Genomic DNA, 16999 nt, shown 5'->3' with positions numbered 1-16999 from the left:
TTTTGGATCACCTAATATATGTATATAATTTTCCATAAGTAAATAAAAGTTAAAAAAATTCTGATTGCTTAAAAAAATATTATAGCACTCAATCACTCGGTATAAAAATGATACTGATGAGACTGATATTTATTATACCGAATTTAATGACTGCTATAAGTACAAGTGTGTTTAAGTTGTTGACACTTAATAGCATAGGCGAGAAAAAGGGTTATAGAGTGTAATGCCGTGTTTAACTGTGCGACCTATTCGCATTTACTATTCAACCGGAAAACTACCCTCTTCAAGCATTTTAATGTAATACTTCATCTTGCCTCTTCACCCTTTTATAATATTTATTTAGTATACAGCTGACCGCAACCAAAGCTCGTCTAAAAATACATACAAATCCATTCAACATTTAACGTGGGAAGCTTAGTCCTTATCCTTTGACATATTATGCTGATCGTGTGGATGTTAAAATTGCTTGTAAATAGAGAATGAAACGAGTTTTGAAATTTGGTATATGTACGTTGTATCTCGGTACTTTCTTTTCTTAAAAAAAATAGTTCATATACTTTTTAAAACAAATCTCACACGCTTTTTTAGAATATTATTTTTTAAACACGAAAAATTTCATAAAGTCAGAGTAGTAAATTAGAAATTAACATTGATTAGGAAGCAAAACTGACTTAAACGTGTAAATTTGAAAATGATTTATAATTTTTTTAATTAAATTCTTTCTTCATTGAAAGAAAATCTGTGCATAGCATAGATTGTTTTCAACCTACCTCTTTCTACCCTTTAAAAACAATTTTTTTTTCTAATAGTAAAAGTGAAAAAGAATTTTTTCGGTTTAAAGTTTTATCCTTGACAAATCCTCCAATAAATGTTTTACAAATATAAAACCATTTTACCTCCTTAGCTTGGCATCCTCGAAAGTAATTAAATATTTAGTTGAACCTTTCAGTTGCATTACAGTAAACAAATTTGTTACTTTTTGTTATCTAATAAGATAAAAAAGTGCAACCAACTTTAAATAAAACACGCATATTTTCACTTAAAATCAAAGCTTGTAATCAATTTTCCCTGAAACAAGTAATTGTTATTTTATGTGACAAATATTTAAAAAAAAAACGTATAGGAAATAACTTTTTACTTCATTTTAAATTAAAATGACATAGAAGACTATATCTCTTATTATTAGACCTATAAGGTATGTTCAGTTGTAAAGGGTTTAAAATAATAATTATTGCTTACAATTTTCTAAAATATATTTAGACATATTTTACTAACTAATAAGTATTACATTTATCAAACGTTATGTTGTGTAATGACATTTAAGTTAAATTTTTAAATGTTGTTGTTATTAATATCAAAAGGTTTTTATAGTAACATTTGTTTTGTTTTTTAATTTTGCACTACACAGTAAACATATTATATAGTTTATTATAAAAAAAGATAATTACAATATTACTAATTTTTAATTAGTGTTGTTTTTTCTATTTTAATCATACGGGTTAAATTTCTAAGATACAAAAATTATATAATATATACAATATATAAACCGTACACAAATTTACTTTTGCATAATTATAATATATTAGTCAACTGACTAACTTATAATAATTTTATTTTTGATCAAAAAAAGGTTGCTTCTGATTCGGATATCATTTGGTGAAGCTCAAAGACATATTCATTTTACCTGTAGATAAATGTTGACTGCAATAATAATTCGACCAATTAACCAAATGTATTATTATTGTTATTTTATTTAAATTTTCAATACATTTTGCCAAATTAATTTCAAAAGACAAAAACTATTAATAAATTATGAATAGAAAAATAAGTCGGCCACGTGTGTTTAAAATAAAAATGTTTTTCTTTTAGGAACACAAAAATAATTACGTAAACTCATCTTAAACTTGAAGTTCAATATATGTATGACGTATGAGGTACTACAGATAGGTACGTTTTTCATTATAAATTTAATTTAAATGTGACATTTTTATTACATTTGAAATTGACTTTTCGTCGTTATCGAGAAACAACAGTTCTTCATTATTTGTGCAATACATTTTTTAACCTAAAGTGAGTATCATATTTCTTGTTAAAACAACGTAATAAACGTCTTAACTCCTTGATAATATTTTTGTGCCTTGAAAAAAAAACTCTCAATGTTGTAAATTATTGTTTATCCTCTTTATATATTTTATAATTAACACAAAGATCAACTGGTAGTGGCCAATGTCGGTATTTGTTTAAAAGAAAGAATAATATTTATACTGTATTCGCTTCGCTACGGTGATAGCATTGCTGCAACAAAGGTTCAGATTTCACAAAACCGGTGCAATAAAAACCGAGTTAATGAAACAAACTTATTATTTTTATTAGATACTAGTTTTCCAAACCAATTTTTAACAACCCTCATAAATAATATTTTGTAATACAGCAGCGTGTCATATATTTTTTAAAATATATATTGCGTTTAGAATTTTGCCATGGTTGTTTTTAGTAATAATACTGTTTTGCTTATATATTTATAGTAATTATGGTTTAAGATTATGCATTAACTGTAAATTGCATTTTTAGAAAAAAAAACATTTTAAACGTAACCTGTATTACAGACTTCATACTCTAAATATTCTGTTAATATATTGTAAAATTAAATCGAATACTAAAGTTGTTGAATTTTTTTTTATTAAAAGAGATTGTATATTTTACACTTACCATTTGAAAATCGTGTTTATAGATTATCAATTAACCATAAAGCTCAATATTGTATTGAGTAATATAATTTTAGACACGAGATAGAAGAACGATGCCGTGTCGACATATTCGGCAGTCAGCACTTTATTTTTATCAACTAAACAATGAATAATTATTGTCAGTGAGCAAAACATGTTTTCTGTAAAAATTAGGTTCATAGAAAAACAATAGTTAGGATTTTTCTTAAGACTGTGTCATTTGGTAATTTCAAATAGGTAATATTATTTTAACTTTTATTTATTTACAAATTCATATTATATACTTAGGTGGTGTTGGCAAAATGTAGTAACTTAATTATAAATTACAAAATGTAAAACCTAGGTAACATACATACATTTTGTAATTAACTAGGGTTATCACAACTGTCTGTAGATAAAGTTTTGTTACACAAATTATATTAGCTGTATAAAGAAGTAGGCAAAAATTACAGACTACTTAAAACCTAACGGCTTAAATTATAAAACAGAATATGCTTTAGCCTGCTGGCTCCTGAATATTGATTATTTCTGATCTATAATCTCCTTGCGATTTATGATGATAGTATAGTCTTAATTATATTGGCTCTGGCCAAAACGTTTGCATGACGACGACGACTCGTTATTGTTTTGATGGCATCTTATATGTCATATGTTACACAGTGTATATGAACGCCACATCAGAAACGTAATGGGACCACTACGCCCGTTTCAGTCGTGCAGCATTATACGAGTAGAGTTGCTGATGATGGAACACAGATAATTTTGTCATAGATAATATGTATGAATTTCTTTCCCTAACTATATAATATGAAGCTGGACAAAAATTAATCCACGCAAAGCAGTTTTGATGGGGAAAAAATTGTAATTTATTCTATAGACATGACTGTGAGTCTGACAAAAAAAATGGCAATCAACAAAGTATCCTCATCATTGTATTAACAAGTATACATTATAGTTGAAACTCTAAATTAAGATTTTTCGAAAAATTGCCTATACTTTACTCCTTAGAAATGGCCGGTGTGGCGTTTTCTTAACACGTCAGTGGTAAAAACAACATTAATAATATAATTGTTAATAATCATCAAAATATACTTCCTCGCGCTTTTCTATTGATAAAATCTAATGATCGGAAACGATTTTGAACAACAAGATAAACAAATGTCCCCGCCATTTGTACGATTCACAAATAACACATTACTGAGATATTGAATCACCGGTGCGGTGTACCGCTTATCGCGATAACAACAACCAAGTTAGTGCTTGAATAAAAAAATGTATACCGTTTATCGGACTGAACATATAACTAATAAGTGTATTTATATTATTGAACGGTAATCCTCGCAATAAATCTTGACAGTAAAACGCCAGAAGACAGATCAGGTTATCCCGTTATCAACCGTGCGATCCATGAAATTTGGCCGAGGAAGCAACGACTGGAATGAGTAGTTGACTGGAAGAAGTCGAATTCCATCAACCCGGGTTTTCAATGCTTTCTGTTCAAGTCAATAAGTGAATCCGAATTCACTTGATTTGATCTTATTTTTATGCGGAACAATAAAAATCCTATAGCAGCGCATAAAACTATCCTCCAACAATATTTCTATATATAATTATATATTCTACATGTTTATCATAATTTTAAAGTATCTATAATACTGATTTTATTAGATAAAATATTCAATGGTGAATTTATCAAACGGTTTTAAAGTTAAAATATAAAAATAGCACGATTTGTAAAATGTTAAAATCGAGATAATATTTTAATTACATAAACGTATCCCGACAAGTTAGTCTATAAATTTTTTATGTATTCTTCATTTAGGTAATTAATAATTTTTAATAAAGTTATTATAACTATCATATTTTTTATTTTATATGTTTTAAGCATCTTTAGTCCGCTCGTACAAGTAAACTCGTTCTTCGTTTGATCTATTTAATCTTATACATATTATACAGGGTGATTCTTTAAGGATATGACACTAATTTTCTCTTAAAATAACAGTAATTTTTTGGCGATACTTAGTTTTAAAGTACTTAGTATTGTAAAATATTAGAAAATATTAAAATTTGTATCTTTTATAACTTTTTCTAGAGCGCTATCATTTTTGAAACTTAAATGGGTATGTGTATATTTAATTAAGAATAATTTGATGAAACTGTTGATTTATCAATCCAGTTTTGAATTACTACTTTTAAAGTTATGAAAGTTCAGGACGGGAGGAAAGATGTGTCTCGATACAACCGCACTCCACCTTCGGTTTAAAATTTAAAACATAATAACTTTAAAAGTAATTATCCATAACTGATTATCGACAAGTTATTAAATATAATATGCGTTCTTATTTAAGTTTCATAAGTAAGTAGACCTCTGGAAAATGTTATAAAAAGAAAGTATTTAGTAGTTTTATTATTTTGTATATAATAATAATAAAAAACAAAAATGTTTTCAAAAAGGAAAATTATAATATAGCAATTATTTTAGGAGAAAATGGGTGTCTTATCCTAAATGAATCACCGTATATTATTAAAATATATCAATCTCTCTCTCTCTCTCTCTCTCTCTCTCTATATATATATATATATATATATATATATATATATATATATATTTATATTTTTTAATATGTATATCCATCTGAAACAATGCAAAGTAAGAATAAAACATTTTAAATGTCTCAGTATCTTATAAAAAAAAATACTATGCCGCGAGAAGCTTTTGTACGGCCTAAACAAGGAGCAGCCTCCATTATCCCATCGTACAAGGTCCCTTCCCCTTAGAACCTAAATGCGGTCTGGTATTGTTGTTTCGTGTAAATGAACGGCAGGCATGTCCGGTTTGCCCGGATCGTTAATAAATTAATGTATATTATATATATTACACGTAGTGCCAGCAGCTTGTCCTTCTGAGGTGCATAAATCCACACTGTAACTTGAACAGCTGAAGCGTGGTAAGGTCGTGGGTGGTTTTTAGATCAAACAGACCACATGGCTTTCGTTGCGACGGTACCGTGTAATAATATTTATATAGTAAAATTTTGCATTGACAGCGGCCGAAACTGTGAACTTCGGGAAAAGTTTGCGTGAATAACATAAATAGTATAATCTGTCCTATCATGTTAAATAAAATCATTTAGTCCTTGAAAATTATTTAAAATTTAAAAAAAAATACTATTTACCATATTTAAATAAAACTGAAAATACAGTTATTTTGTGTTTATTGCGTACATTTTTGATAATTCGTTTAAAAATGTACAAGCCTTTAGAGTTATTAAAATATTATTGATTGACGTTTTATATGTCTGCAATAATAATGATAATATTACAAAAATAAAATATCTACTGCAATAAATAGTGCATAGGAAAACGTTCTCCTAAGTTAATAAATTGTATTTTCAACAAAAACAATTTTTAATGTATTTCATTTTTCTCTAAACATTCTATTGTAGCAGGTAAATCAATTGTTAAGTTTAATGCATTGTTGTACGTATTTAATGTAATATTGTAAGACTCGCTGTACAAATTGCCTCAATTTATTAGTAAATACACTATTATTAATAATATAGTTATTATTGTTAAAAAAATATCGCAATGTTTATTTCCTGTCTCCTGATGTCTTTAAAAAAAAATTTGTTTGTTGTTTTCTAATACTGCCTATTGGTCGTTCTCTAATAAATAGTTTATTTTAAACGCATAGTTGAATCAAATATATAATATTATGGTTCGATTTATTAAAAATTGTGTGGCGTGAAAAAAGGAAAGTGACATGTTATTATTTTTTTTTCGGACATAAGTGTGGTCTATACCTAACTGATAACAATGCTCTACAAAATGTAACTGTGATAGATCAATATTTATTTCCAACAATAAATTTGATATCTTTAAGTGCAAAATTGTGGAAAGAGTTATGACTCTGACAGGGAAAAGTATTAATTTCTGTTCTTGTTGTTTATTCTAACTCCTATACTCATTCGCGAATAAAAAAACTTGAAAAAGTATGTCGGAAGAACATTTAAAACTTTAACAGTATCATTGTTCTCGGGTAAGTTTGTTCTTAAATGTACAATGTCGTTCAATGACGATACTCAATTGTTAGTATAGATTGAACACTTCATAACTATTATCCCTCGGTGTAGTTTAATGGTATCATTTATACACGTTATTATGTTTGACCCAGTTAAAATACTTATTTTTTTTGCCGACGTAAGATTTTACGCCTCTGATGGCCGGGGTTAGAATAGTCCATATCGGTTGTCCATGCTTGTCGTAAAATGCGACTAAAAGTGATTTGTAGAGGAAGCCAGCAACTCTTATAATATTGGGTGTGGACGCCGGTAACAGTAGAAACAGCTATACACCAAATAACATTCAGAACTCAGAAGAGATGATAGCCATATAGCTGGTGATTGCACTTCGATACGGAAGGCAAAGATAGAGCATTAACAATCCCCGTATCAGCAATGAACATGAAACTTTATAGAACCGTGGAAAATTGCTGCAAACCAATCTTTGGATTGAAAAATGACATCTTAGTAAATTGTGTTATTGCCACCAAATAGTTGCTTTTTTTCACGCAATAGCTTGATGTACATTCGTAACTCTAATAAATTCCTTATTATAGATAACATTATACCACAACGTTCATTAATGTAATTGTTAATAATATCAATATAATTATTGTTTTTTACTTTTGACTTTTACGTCGACAATTTATTGAACCTTCTTAAATTAGAATACATATTCTAATTCATTTCAATACATTAATCATTTAAGAATAATGTAATATTTCAAAACAAAACTGACTTAAACCTGAAAAATGTTTATCCATTTATAGCATAACTTATTATTTTTTTTAAATTGATATTTAAAAAACTATAACTGGCTTTTTCTCGAAAAAATGGAATTTTGGCTTAAGCTTTTCTAGCGCTATAAAGCCTTATACTACATATTATTCTATTACTAAAATATCTATATACCTATCAATCATATTATATAATCGTTGGTTTCTTTCAACAAAGACTTCTGATCGTTATGAACTTTTTCTGTGAATAGTTTTGAAACTTTTTTAAAAAGTTTTTTAAAACTAAAGATTAAAGCTAGTATGTAGTAAATGTATATATATATTGTGTAGCGTGTTTATTTGGCATAACGTTCACTCCGAGGTCGATTTCATTTCATTATTATTATTCTTTCTTTTACTTTTCAAAATATTTCTTATACCGTCTGTAGTTTTCATTTCGGCAGGCAGCCGGCCAAAACAAGAAAGAGGTGGTTTATATTAAACGATATTTTTTCGTATGGAATGGTGTAACGTAATGTGTGAATTATTTGGTGCGGCCTTTACCCTGTCGTGGCTAATCTGCCACCCTAACCTCTGCCTTTCTCTACCGTCAAAGCGTTTACTCGTAAAACGTTCTGCCTTAAGATTTATTGAAGCTGTAAACGGAACCGAATGAATAGTTACTAAAACAAAACGAAAATAATTTCCCTACATACAAGTTCAGACGCGGAGCACAGCGTATAGGGCATCATATAGCTGCTCTTATCGCCCAAGCATTGCAAATTTAAACTCACTAAGTAAAACGCTAAAACTGAAATATTTGAAAACAACCGCTGCATGTTGAGAATCAAAGGTGCTCCCAGTCTGGTAGTACCAAAGATTGTTTTTTCTAAGCAAAATATTAACTCAAGCTGGTGACCACTCCCTTCGCACACTATTTCTCCTTCTCCACAAATAATTGACTGGATACGGTGTCTAGATCATGTTAAAGCATTTTTTATATTATGGCTCTTATCTTCTTGAACGAAGATAATGTACTGATTAAATAAACAAAACATTGTTTCAATAGATAAAATATAATTATACTTTCTCCCTATTTTTAGCGTTATATATTAATCATTTTAATCATTATTTGTCATCAGGTCTCGTGGATTCGAATGCGGGATTTGCACATACTTACATCTGGTCCATTTTTATTCACCAACGATGGTCGTTTTGGAATACATCATCCACTACGAGAATCTGCAATATGGAATTTGCAGATTAAAGATGTATCACAGAGAGATATGGGATCTTACGAGTGTCAAGTTAACACCGAACCGAAAATTAAATTTCTTGTTAACCTTACAGTGTTTGGTAAGAAAACTTTAAAAAAAAATATATATTCTCAAAGTTTATACTTAAAGTTCAATAGTTTGTATGACAAGAAAATTGTTGAACCAGCGATGATAAGGATTTATAGTTTTATCAAGAGTAAATTAGCATTTTATGCACTTTAATTTATTTATTAATAAAATATGTTATAATAGTATTAGTATGTTATTATAGTATTTAATGTGAATATTAATTAACAAAGATCTAACTCAAGCATCCAACTCCTTAAAGTATACGATCATTGAGAGTGGTATATAATGTAAATAATGACTGTGGTAATTTTTTTAAATAGTAGGTATTATATCGAGATTTCTGTGTAAGGCAGATGCAAATTAGAATTTTCAAAATAGGTTTCGGCCATTAGTTTTTTGTTTAGACTACGTTCTGATATTGTATTACGGTTTAATATTATCTGTTTTGTAAATATAATTAGTATCTTATCTTGCCCGAAAAATCTATTATATGACTCTTAATCAGATCAATTCTAAAGTAAAAAGATTTAACATTTTATTACACACTACTCAGATGGTGTAGGCGACTCTAGAGCAAAAAAAACTGTTTTATAAATAGGTACTTAAAATCACCTTCACAAGAAGAGTATTTCAATACTCTCTTTCAAAAGAAATATGTTTTTTTTGTATTTTTATTACAATTAATAGGTATATATTAATTTGTTTAAAATTTAAATAACTAGAAAATATAGCTATTACGAATTTTGTAGATTTGTTTTTATTAATTTCACGCTTTAAGCTTTATTGCCAGAAACCTTGCTAATAGTATTAGGTTTACAACACAACTTAATACAAAAATACAATTTCAAATTATGCGTTCTTTTTTAAATTTGTGCCAGTCATGATATTGACACGTCTTTTCATCTGTCATGTTCGAAAAGGTTTTAGCGAATAAGATGACCGTCTGAAAGTACTTTTTTCGCTATTGAAATTGAAGTGAAATAGTGGCTGACAAATGCAGCTTGTGGTGCATTTTACTTGTTGAAGACATACCATTTTATTTTGCTGTCATCTCTTATTACAAGTGACACATGTAGGTACCATTGTAAACATTATTTCCTTTTACATACAAGCTGTATATTTATAATATATAGTAGGTACATACATTTTCAAATAAATATTAAATTAAATTTTCATGACTTTTTAACGCATTGTTCAATAAAAGTAAATAATATTTACCAATATTATTTTTGACAACTCGCATTTACGGGTTAAAAATAAAAGTTACATAAACTGTCAGATTACAAAATATATGTATCATTATGCGTTATGTAGCAAAATCAAATACCTTTAGTATGGTCGTAAAAGAAAAATACAAATTATTTGTTTAACTATTGTTTTTTTACTAAATTATAGGTTACCTAAACGCTTAAAACGAGATCAAATAATTAGTGGTTATCGATTAGTTATTTTGGCAAACTCCCAAACAAATTCCCTTTTGGATGGTACTCTGGCGGAGTAGTATATTTTTTTAGGGCTTTGTGGTTTAGCCATCAAGTCGTCATAAAATATGTTCATTGCCCATTGGGAAACAGAATTTTGTGCAAATGCACCGTTGTAGAGCAGTAACGCGCAAACTTTTCCCTTGCCATTATCAAATATTTAATAAACCGGAAATGACTTTAGCTAGGCAATAAGGAAACAACATTAATTTTGTTTTCGCTCATGCCCCATTCCGTATAATGTTACACTAACAAGTAACAACTATTCTAGTGAACAAGAGTATTTTTCGTTAAATAAATGGTAAAAATAAATGTACTTTATTCTAAAATGACTTTTAAAATGCTTCTTTTTTTTTGGTTTAATTTCACAAAGAGCACTACAATTTTATCTGTGAAATTACAAAACAACATATTATAATGTATTGTTGTCATAATAATACTATCATTGTTTGTTTTCGATGTTAGTTTATACAAATATGACAAATATATTTTTTAAGCTGTTTTTAAATCTTTCATACAAATTAGGAATTAGGAAATATTGTCAAAATAAGCTCCTCTATTATACTAATAATGCGGACCCGTTGACAAGTTTATGCTAAAATGATTTTGTGGTTATTTTATAATGTTTTGTTTGAAGTTGCTATTTATGTGTACACAAAACGATAAATAGCATAAGTAAAGTCAATAGGTATCTTAAAGGTTATACAAAGTGAGCTAGCTTAAGTTCTGCGTTCGTTCTCATACCACTCTTTCATTCTATTGTATTTATTACTTAAAATTTATTGCAATCCTTTTGAGCTTACAACCAAAAAAAGAAATAACTTCTTTATTGAGGATCATTAAATGTATATTAACGTTGAAGATTATTTTCAATAAGATTCGAAGGAAACCAAATAATACAACCATATTATATTTTTATTATTACTCGTTTTATTGAACACGTGTTGCCTTAGATTGTTTGATATAGGTACAGTAGTCTTTTTTTAGACAAACGAGCTGCTATCGAATGTGCTGTCAAAGTTTCTTTGCGAATGTGCAAAGAAACTTTATATATTTTTGTTTTATAATATTTAATAAAAAATTAAACCACAAAGTTTGAATTTTTACGTGACAATTGTTTTTTGACATAAATAATTTAAAGATAACTCAATCATAATCAGACGCTACACTGCCTATTTCTAAGGAGTAAAGTGTAGGCAGTTTTTCGCAAAATCTTAATTTAGAGCTTGAAATAAAGTGTATAGTTATTAATATTATGGTGATTTATTATTAATTGCAAATTGTTTTGTCAGACTATCACAGTCATTTCTATAGGATAAATTACAATTGGTTCTCGATGAAAATTACCTTGCGCGGGACAAGTATGCGAAGCCAATATTAACATAATAGATTACAAAAATTTTTACAATGGACAGAGAAGAACTTAATCTATGCCGTAGCGTTTTTAGTTTTTTGATGACTTAAACACAATCAAAATTATTCATTCGTAAAGAATCATTGTCCCCCCTTTTTTAATTTGTTTATGCAACTTTTTTAAGTAAACCATTTGTTGTGGAATAAATTACGGATGTGTAGCATCCTCTTAACGTTATCTATACATGATTGGCAATGTATTTGAGTGTAGTAATGGACAACGGTAATTGATCATATAAAAGTACAGTTCGTGTATTATAAAATCAAATATAGTTTCAATCAAAACTTCAACTGCAGACATTGTTTTTTTATAATGAAAATAATTTAATTATATACAATACACATAGGAATTTTTTCTGCATGTCTACAAAAGCTTAAACATCAAACAAAAAATACTGTAACTAAAGAGAATAATAAAATTGGTTTGATATAAAGGTTATAATCGTCTATTATATTATTAACTTATTATGATGTACCTGATTGGAAACAGAAATAAAAAATTCCAACCTAAAATGTTATATTTTTTCAGAATCGGATGTCATGATTGGCGATATGGGAGAAGCGCCTATTGGTAAGTAATAATATGTTATCACATGTATTTCCTTATTTATTAATACTTAAAAATTAACCAATGCCGCATTATCTAAATAGCTTTAAGTGATCTACTGCCTATATCACTGAAAAGTTGTACGATGGGTAATATTGATAGTAAATAACATATGTCGAATATTTTGATAATGTTTATTACTATTTTGTAACAGCTATGTTTACTTATATTATGTTTGAGTTTCTATTTAAATTCAATTCAAGTTCTTAACCTAGTTGCAGTAGAACACTATAATTGTCGTATTATAGAGTTTAAATGGTTTTCGGTCGTAAACGTTTTGGGTTGGTATGAAATTCTCAAATGGTCACCGGCTAATACAATAATGTGAACTCGTGTTCTCGCTATGAAATATATATATATATAAAAAAAACAATCTGATTGGTAAGAATAAAAGGAAATAAGAAAGGAATATAGCGAACCAAAAAGAAACGTTTAAGAGCCGGAAAGTATTTTGAAAACGGTCTCGAGTCTCCCGGAAACAGGAAACCACTTAAAATAGTTTATACGTACACGAAGTATAAACTACAAAGTGTGGTCTGCATCTGATTTTTATTATTATTATTTATGTTTTATTATGTAAAAGTTTTCTATGTCACCGTATTAAACGTTATAATACAATATTATAATCTACGTCATGTAAATTTTAATATTCCTGTTTAGACTTTAACACACACAATCAAAATGCATTGAAACGAGATTGTCAAAGTTTTTTCTTTAAAACACGTTTCAATAATTAATTTGGTATCGTTAATTTTAGGCACCTATATAAATTATTTTATTCGCGTAGTTTAAATGACCCTAGAGTACAGTTGTACAGTGCTGCAGTTTAAAAATGCATTAATAATAAAAAAGACCCAGACCGAAATACAGAGTGTTTAAAATAACTAAATATGAATTTTATGAAGTTAAAGATGAATAGAAGTATAGAAGATCGCGGAAAGATAATATATTGTAATGCTATGTATTTTTAACATTTATCTATTTTAATCTCGGCGTTTGAGTATTGCAATTTTATAAGCCCAGAAGTATTTCTATAAGCCGGTTTTAGACCAGTCATAGTACATTTTTGTTGTTGTTCTAATGCTTGTTTTTTGATATTATTATTTTTAATAGAAATATAAAATTACCTACTTAATTTATATCTATAATTTCTACAAAGTCAGCTGTTTGACTGATGTGTATGAATATGGCAAAAAATGTTAAATATAAATTCATTAAAAAAAAATACAAATATTTACTTAAAAACAAAATCGCTTTATGTAAAATGTTCGTTGGAACACTCTGTACTCGTATTGCCAAACGATTGAAATTATTAAAATTAACTGCTATTAATGTTGACACATATTTCGGTGTTTCTATTTTACATAAAATAACGAGCCGAATCTGTCTACAAAAATTCTTGATATAATTCTTTTGGATAATTAAAACTTATTTAACGATTTTGAACGTGTAACGGTGTTTTAATTGAAAACGGCTGAAGAGGAAAAGAGAACATTTTTTACCTCGCGTGAAATTTAAAAAAAAAATTAGACGAATATATTTGGAAAACTAAGCTTTGCGCTTGTATTTCGTTAAGGGAAGGATGTAACGATTTGGTATTGTAATATATTATTTATTATTATTTTGCAGATGACGGCGAACAAACTGAAGGAAAGACTTATAACAACGAACCATCAGAAAGGCGAATGACGCCGGGCGGATCGTTAACATTCACATGTGGCGTTCATCAGACCAACCTGACTCGGGAAACTATACAATGGTATCACAACGATAAACCAATTTTGATACAAGTATGCACATTATCGTTAAGAAATAAATCTTAAAATAGTTTCTGTTATAATATTTTATAGTAGTTTATAGTATTTAAGAATAATTTAAGTATTATAAGTTATGACAATATTTGTAATGCTGTCAACATAACTTTACATTGTGATTTCGGTAAAAAATCAAATATTAACCTAACACAAATAGTTTAATAGTTTTCCTAATTATTATAAATGTAATCTTTGTATATAAATTATTTCTTTAAGCGTCAAAGAAATACCATAGTAAAACATTGTCAGATTGTCTACTGAACCCAGAAAAAACATTTAAAAGGTTTTCATGTTTGTAGTTTTCGTTATGTTATACGATTATATCCTTGAAGTTTTAATAGTATCACAAAAGTATTACAAAGTTTTATTAGTGTTGAAGTGTATACATTATTGGTGGTTAAAATGTCTTAAAGTAATCTAAATATTATATAGAAGGAATACACCGTAAAAGTAAAATCGATTATTCTCGAAAAGACCTTTTGTATTATAATTTTCTAAGTTTATTTTTAAAGTATTGCGGGAATATCAGTAGTTCCATTTAACAGAAAATAATTACAATATTGTAGTTTTTTTTGAAAATTGTTTTATGTATGTTGTTATATAATATTATGAAGTTACCAAGTATTTACCTTTTGTAGTACTTTCAGAGCGCTTATCAACTTATGCAACCTAAACGTTTACGTATAATACATTAAATTAAGTTTTTGAAATAAGAATAGTTTGTTGAAAATGTCGATATATCAATCGAGTTTTAAATTACTACTTTTACGTTAAATCACACTATATAATTATCGATAGGTACTTATTAAATAACTAAACTGTAGTCGTTAAGTGGCATTTTTGGGGCATAAATATACTATTGATTTCTATGAAACTGACAGAAATTGCGAGAAAATAAAAATATATGAGGGTTGACATTTGGTATAAAATACGTTAAAAAAAGGGGTAGATAGTCATTTCTCGATATTGACCTAATTCTTTGCTTATGTATTCTTACTGCTGGTAAGGGTTTAAGACCTTTTGTACGTGTTACAATTTCAAGGGATCGGGGTTTTTATTGGACAGGTTACAAGGGTTAGAGGGTTGTTTGTCAAAGTTATCTATGAACATATTAAAACCAGCTGATACCCGTTTCCTCTTTTGTACACAAATATACGGCTGCGGGTATGTGTGTACTGTGTGTTGTAAGTCAGTAGACGCAATTGATACACGACAAATATGCAAAAAACATAAAAGTAAAAAGATAAACTAGTTTAACCATTATACTAAACTTGTTTTGCTTAAAATAGTCATAAATTGCAATTCGCACAAAGTTCTATTTTTGAAAAATAGAAAATTATTAAATCATTATTTGAAAACAGTGTACTAAATACAAATATTAGAGACGAATGTTTTTTTTTTTTATTTAAACTTAAATAAAAAATTGTGGTCCAACAACTCAATATTAACAGCCATTGTCTAACACTAACTAATAATATTTATTTAGGGCCACAAAAGCAGCATAAGTATCGAGACGGATAGATCGCCAAACAAAATAGTTAGTCGTCTAACACTGGCCAACGTTACTTACCCTGATTCTGGTAAATACACTTGCGTGTCAGGCTATTGGACTTCTAGTTCATTCACATTACACGTTATTCTATCAGGTTAGTTTTTAGTTTAACTATTAAAAAAAAAATAGTAATTTAATAGATAATTCGGAAAATACAAATAATATAAATAATTATTTTATTACTGTTCTATTAATATTGCTCCATTTTATTAGTTTTCTTATTATTAACTATTAAGAACTGTTTGATACCTACGTCATAACATTTAAATGTGTTTGTTTAGCCAATGAATTAACATTACAAGATGGCTTAACGGCAGAGGGATCTTACCACAGTGGTTGTGCTAAGTTACTATCAATGGTCATCGTTAATTTCATAATTCGCTCAAACAACTGATTTGATTCAGTCAAAAAACTGCAAATAGCTTTAATTTTTATAACTATAATCATGTATTTTTGTAATTAAAATATTATAATTTGCATTAAGTACGTACCATTAATTATATTATAATTAAAATATTTGTTCACTTTTAGGATATAAAAAAGTGTTACTTTTTAATAATATTTAATAATAAACATTCTGTTAAGATATTATAAAAAACGCAATCGATTTTATTGTGTAGATGACGACTTCTATTATAAAATATTATTGTTTTCAGAAAGTTAATTCAAAGAAAATAAATAAGTGATAAGAGTTGGAAGCAGGTTCATGGTTGAACGTGCTATAAATATCAATAACAACATATTGAGTGGTTCACGGTAAAATTATCATCCTGTATGTTATGAAGATGACGAGAGGAGCGAGTAAAGAAACGACGATGAAAGATTTGTGGATTGTGAGAAATGGCTGGTCTGTCCTATTTGCATAGAATGAAGTGAAGAAGAAAAAGAAGACTACATTGTTATTCCTAGGCGGTGTCAAAATCATGGCATTACCAAATGTGTTTTTTTATCACAATTCAAACTTTAGTAGCATTTAGAAGAAAATATTTTATCAGCCGCATGACGGTTATGAGTTATACATTGAGTTTTATATAAAATACTTAATTTATCAAGTAAACATTTTTTTTTTTATTAAATACAACTATTTTCTTCGTCTATTTTGTGTTTAAAAAAGAACACATATGATATCGTCTGTCATTTCTCCTCTAAAACCGTCAATAAACAAATATTTATTTTTTATTTAATCATTTATAATTGGGTTATTTATTACAAATTTATTTGTTATTCATTTAAAATGTATTGTTATTTATTAATCTAAGATACTTGTACATAAATAATTTATT

At 27.9% G+C, this 16999-nt stretch overlaps 1 protein-coding gene across 2 annotated transcripts in view; it reads left to right on the top strand.

Annotated features, from left to right (window-relative positions):
* LOC126835582 (uncharacterized) overlaps positions 1-16999 on the top strand; it is a 48503-nt gene extending 31504 nt beyond the window's left edge. The window contains exons 3-8 of one of the 2 annotated variants that reach the window (XR_007685226.1): positions 8646-8859; positions 12273-12314; positions 13980-14140; positions 15651-15810; positions 15998-16199; positions 16373-16997. Coding sequence is in view for 1 of the 2 variants with exons in the window: in XM_050568256.1 (XP_050424213.1) it covers positions 8646-8859; positions 12273-12314; positions 13980-14140; positions 15651-15810; positions 15998-16110 (690 nt within the window). In the remaining variant the exon portion in view is untranslated. Of the gene's footprint in view, positions 1-8645; positions 8860-12272; positions 12315-13979; positions 14141-15650; positions 15811-15997 lie in introns of both variants that reach the window. The other variant, XM_050568256.1, reaches the window with a different exon arrangement.

Source organism: Adelges cooleyi, unplaced genomic scaffold, assembly GCF_023614345.1.
Source record: "Adelges cooleyi isolate 19-005CV unplaced genomic scaffold, UGA_ACOO_1.1 ACOO_flye_CR_arks_rails_tigmint_CR_PRNA_23, whole genome shotgun sequence".
NCBI classification, from domain to species: domain Eukaryota; kingdom Metazoa; phylum Arthropoda; class Insecta; order Hemiptera; family Adelgidae; genus Adelges; species Adelges cooleyi.
This window is presented reverse-complemented; position numbering and strand designations above follow the sequence as displayed.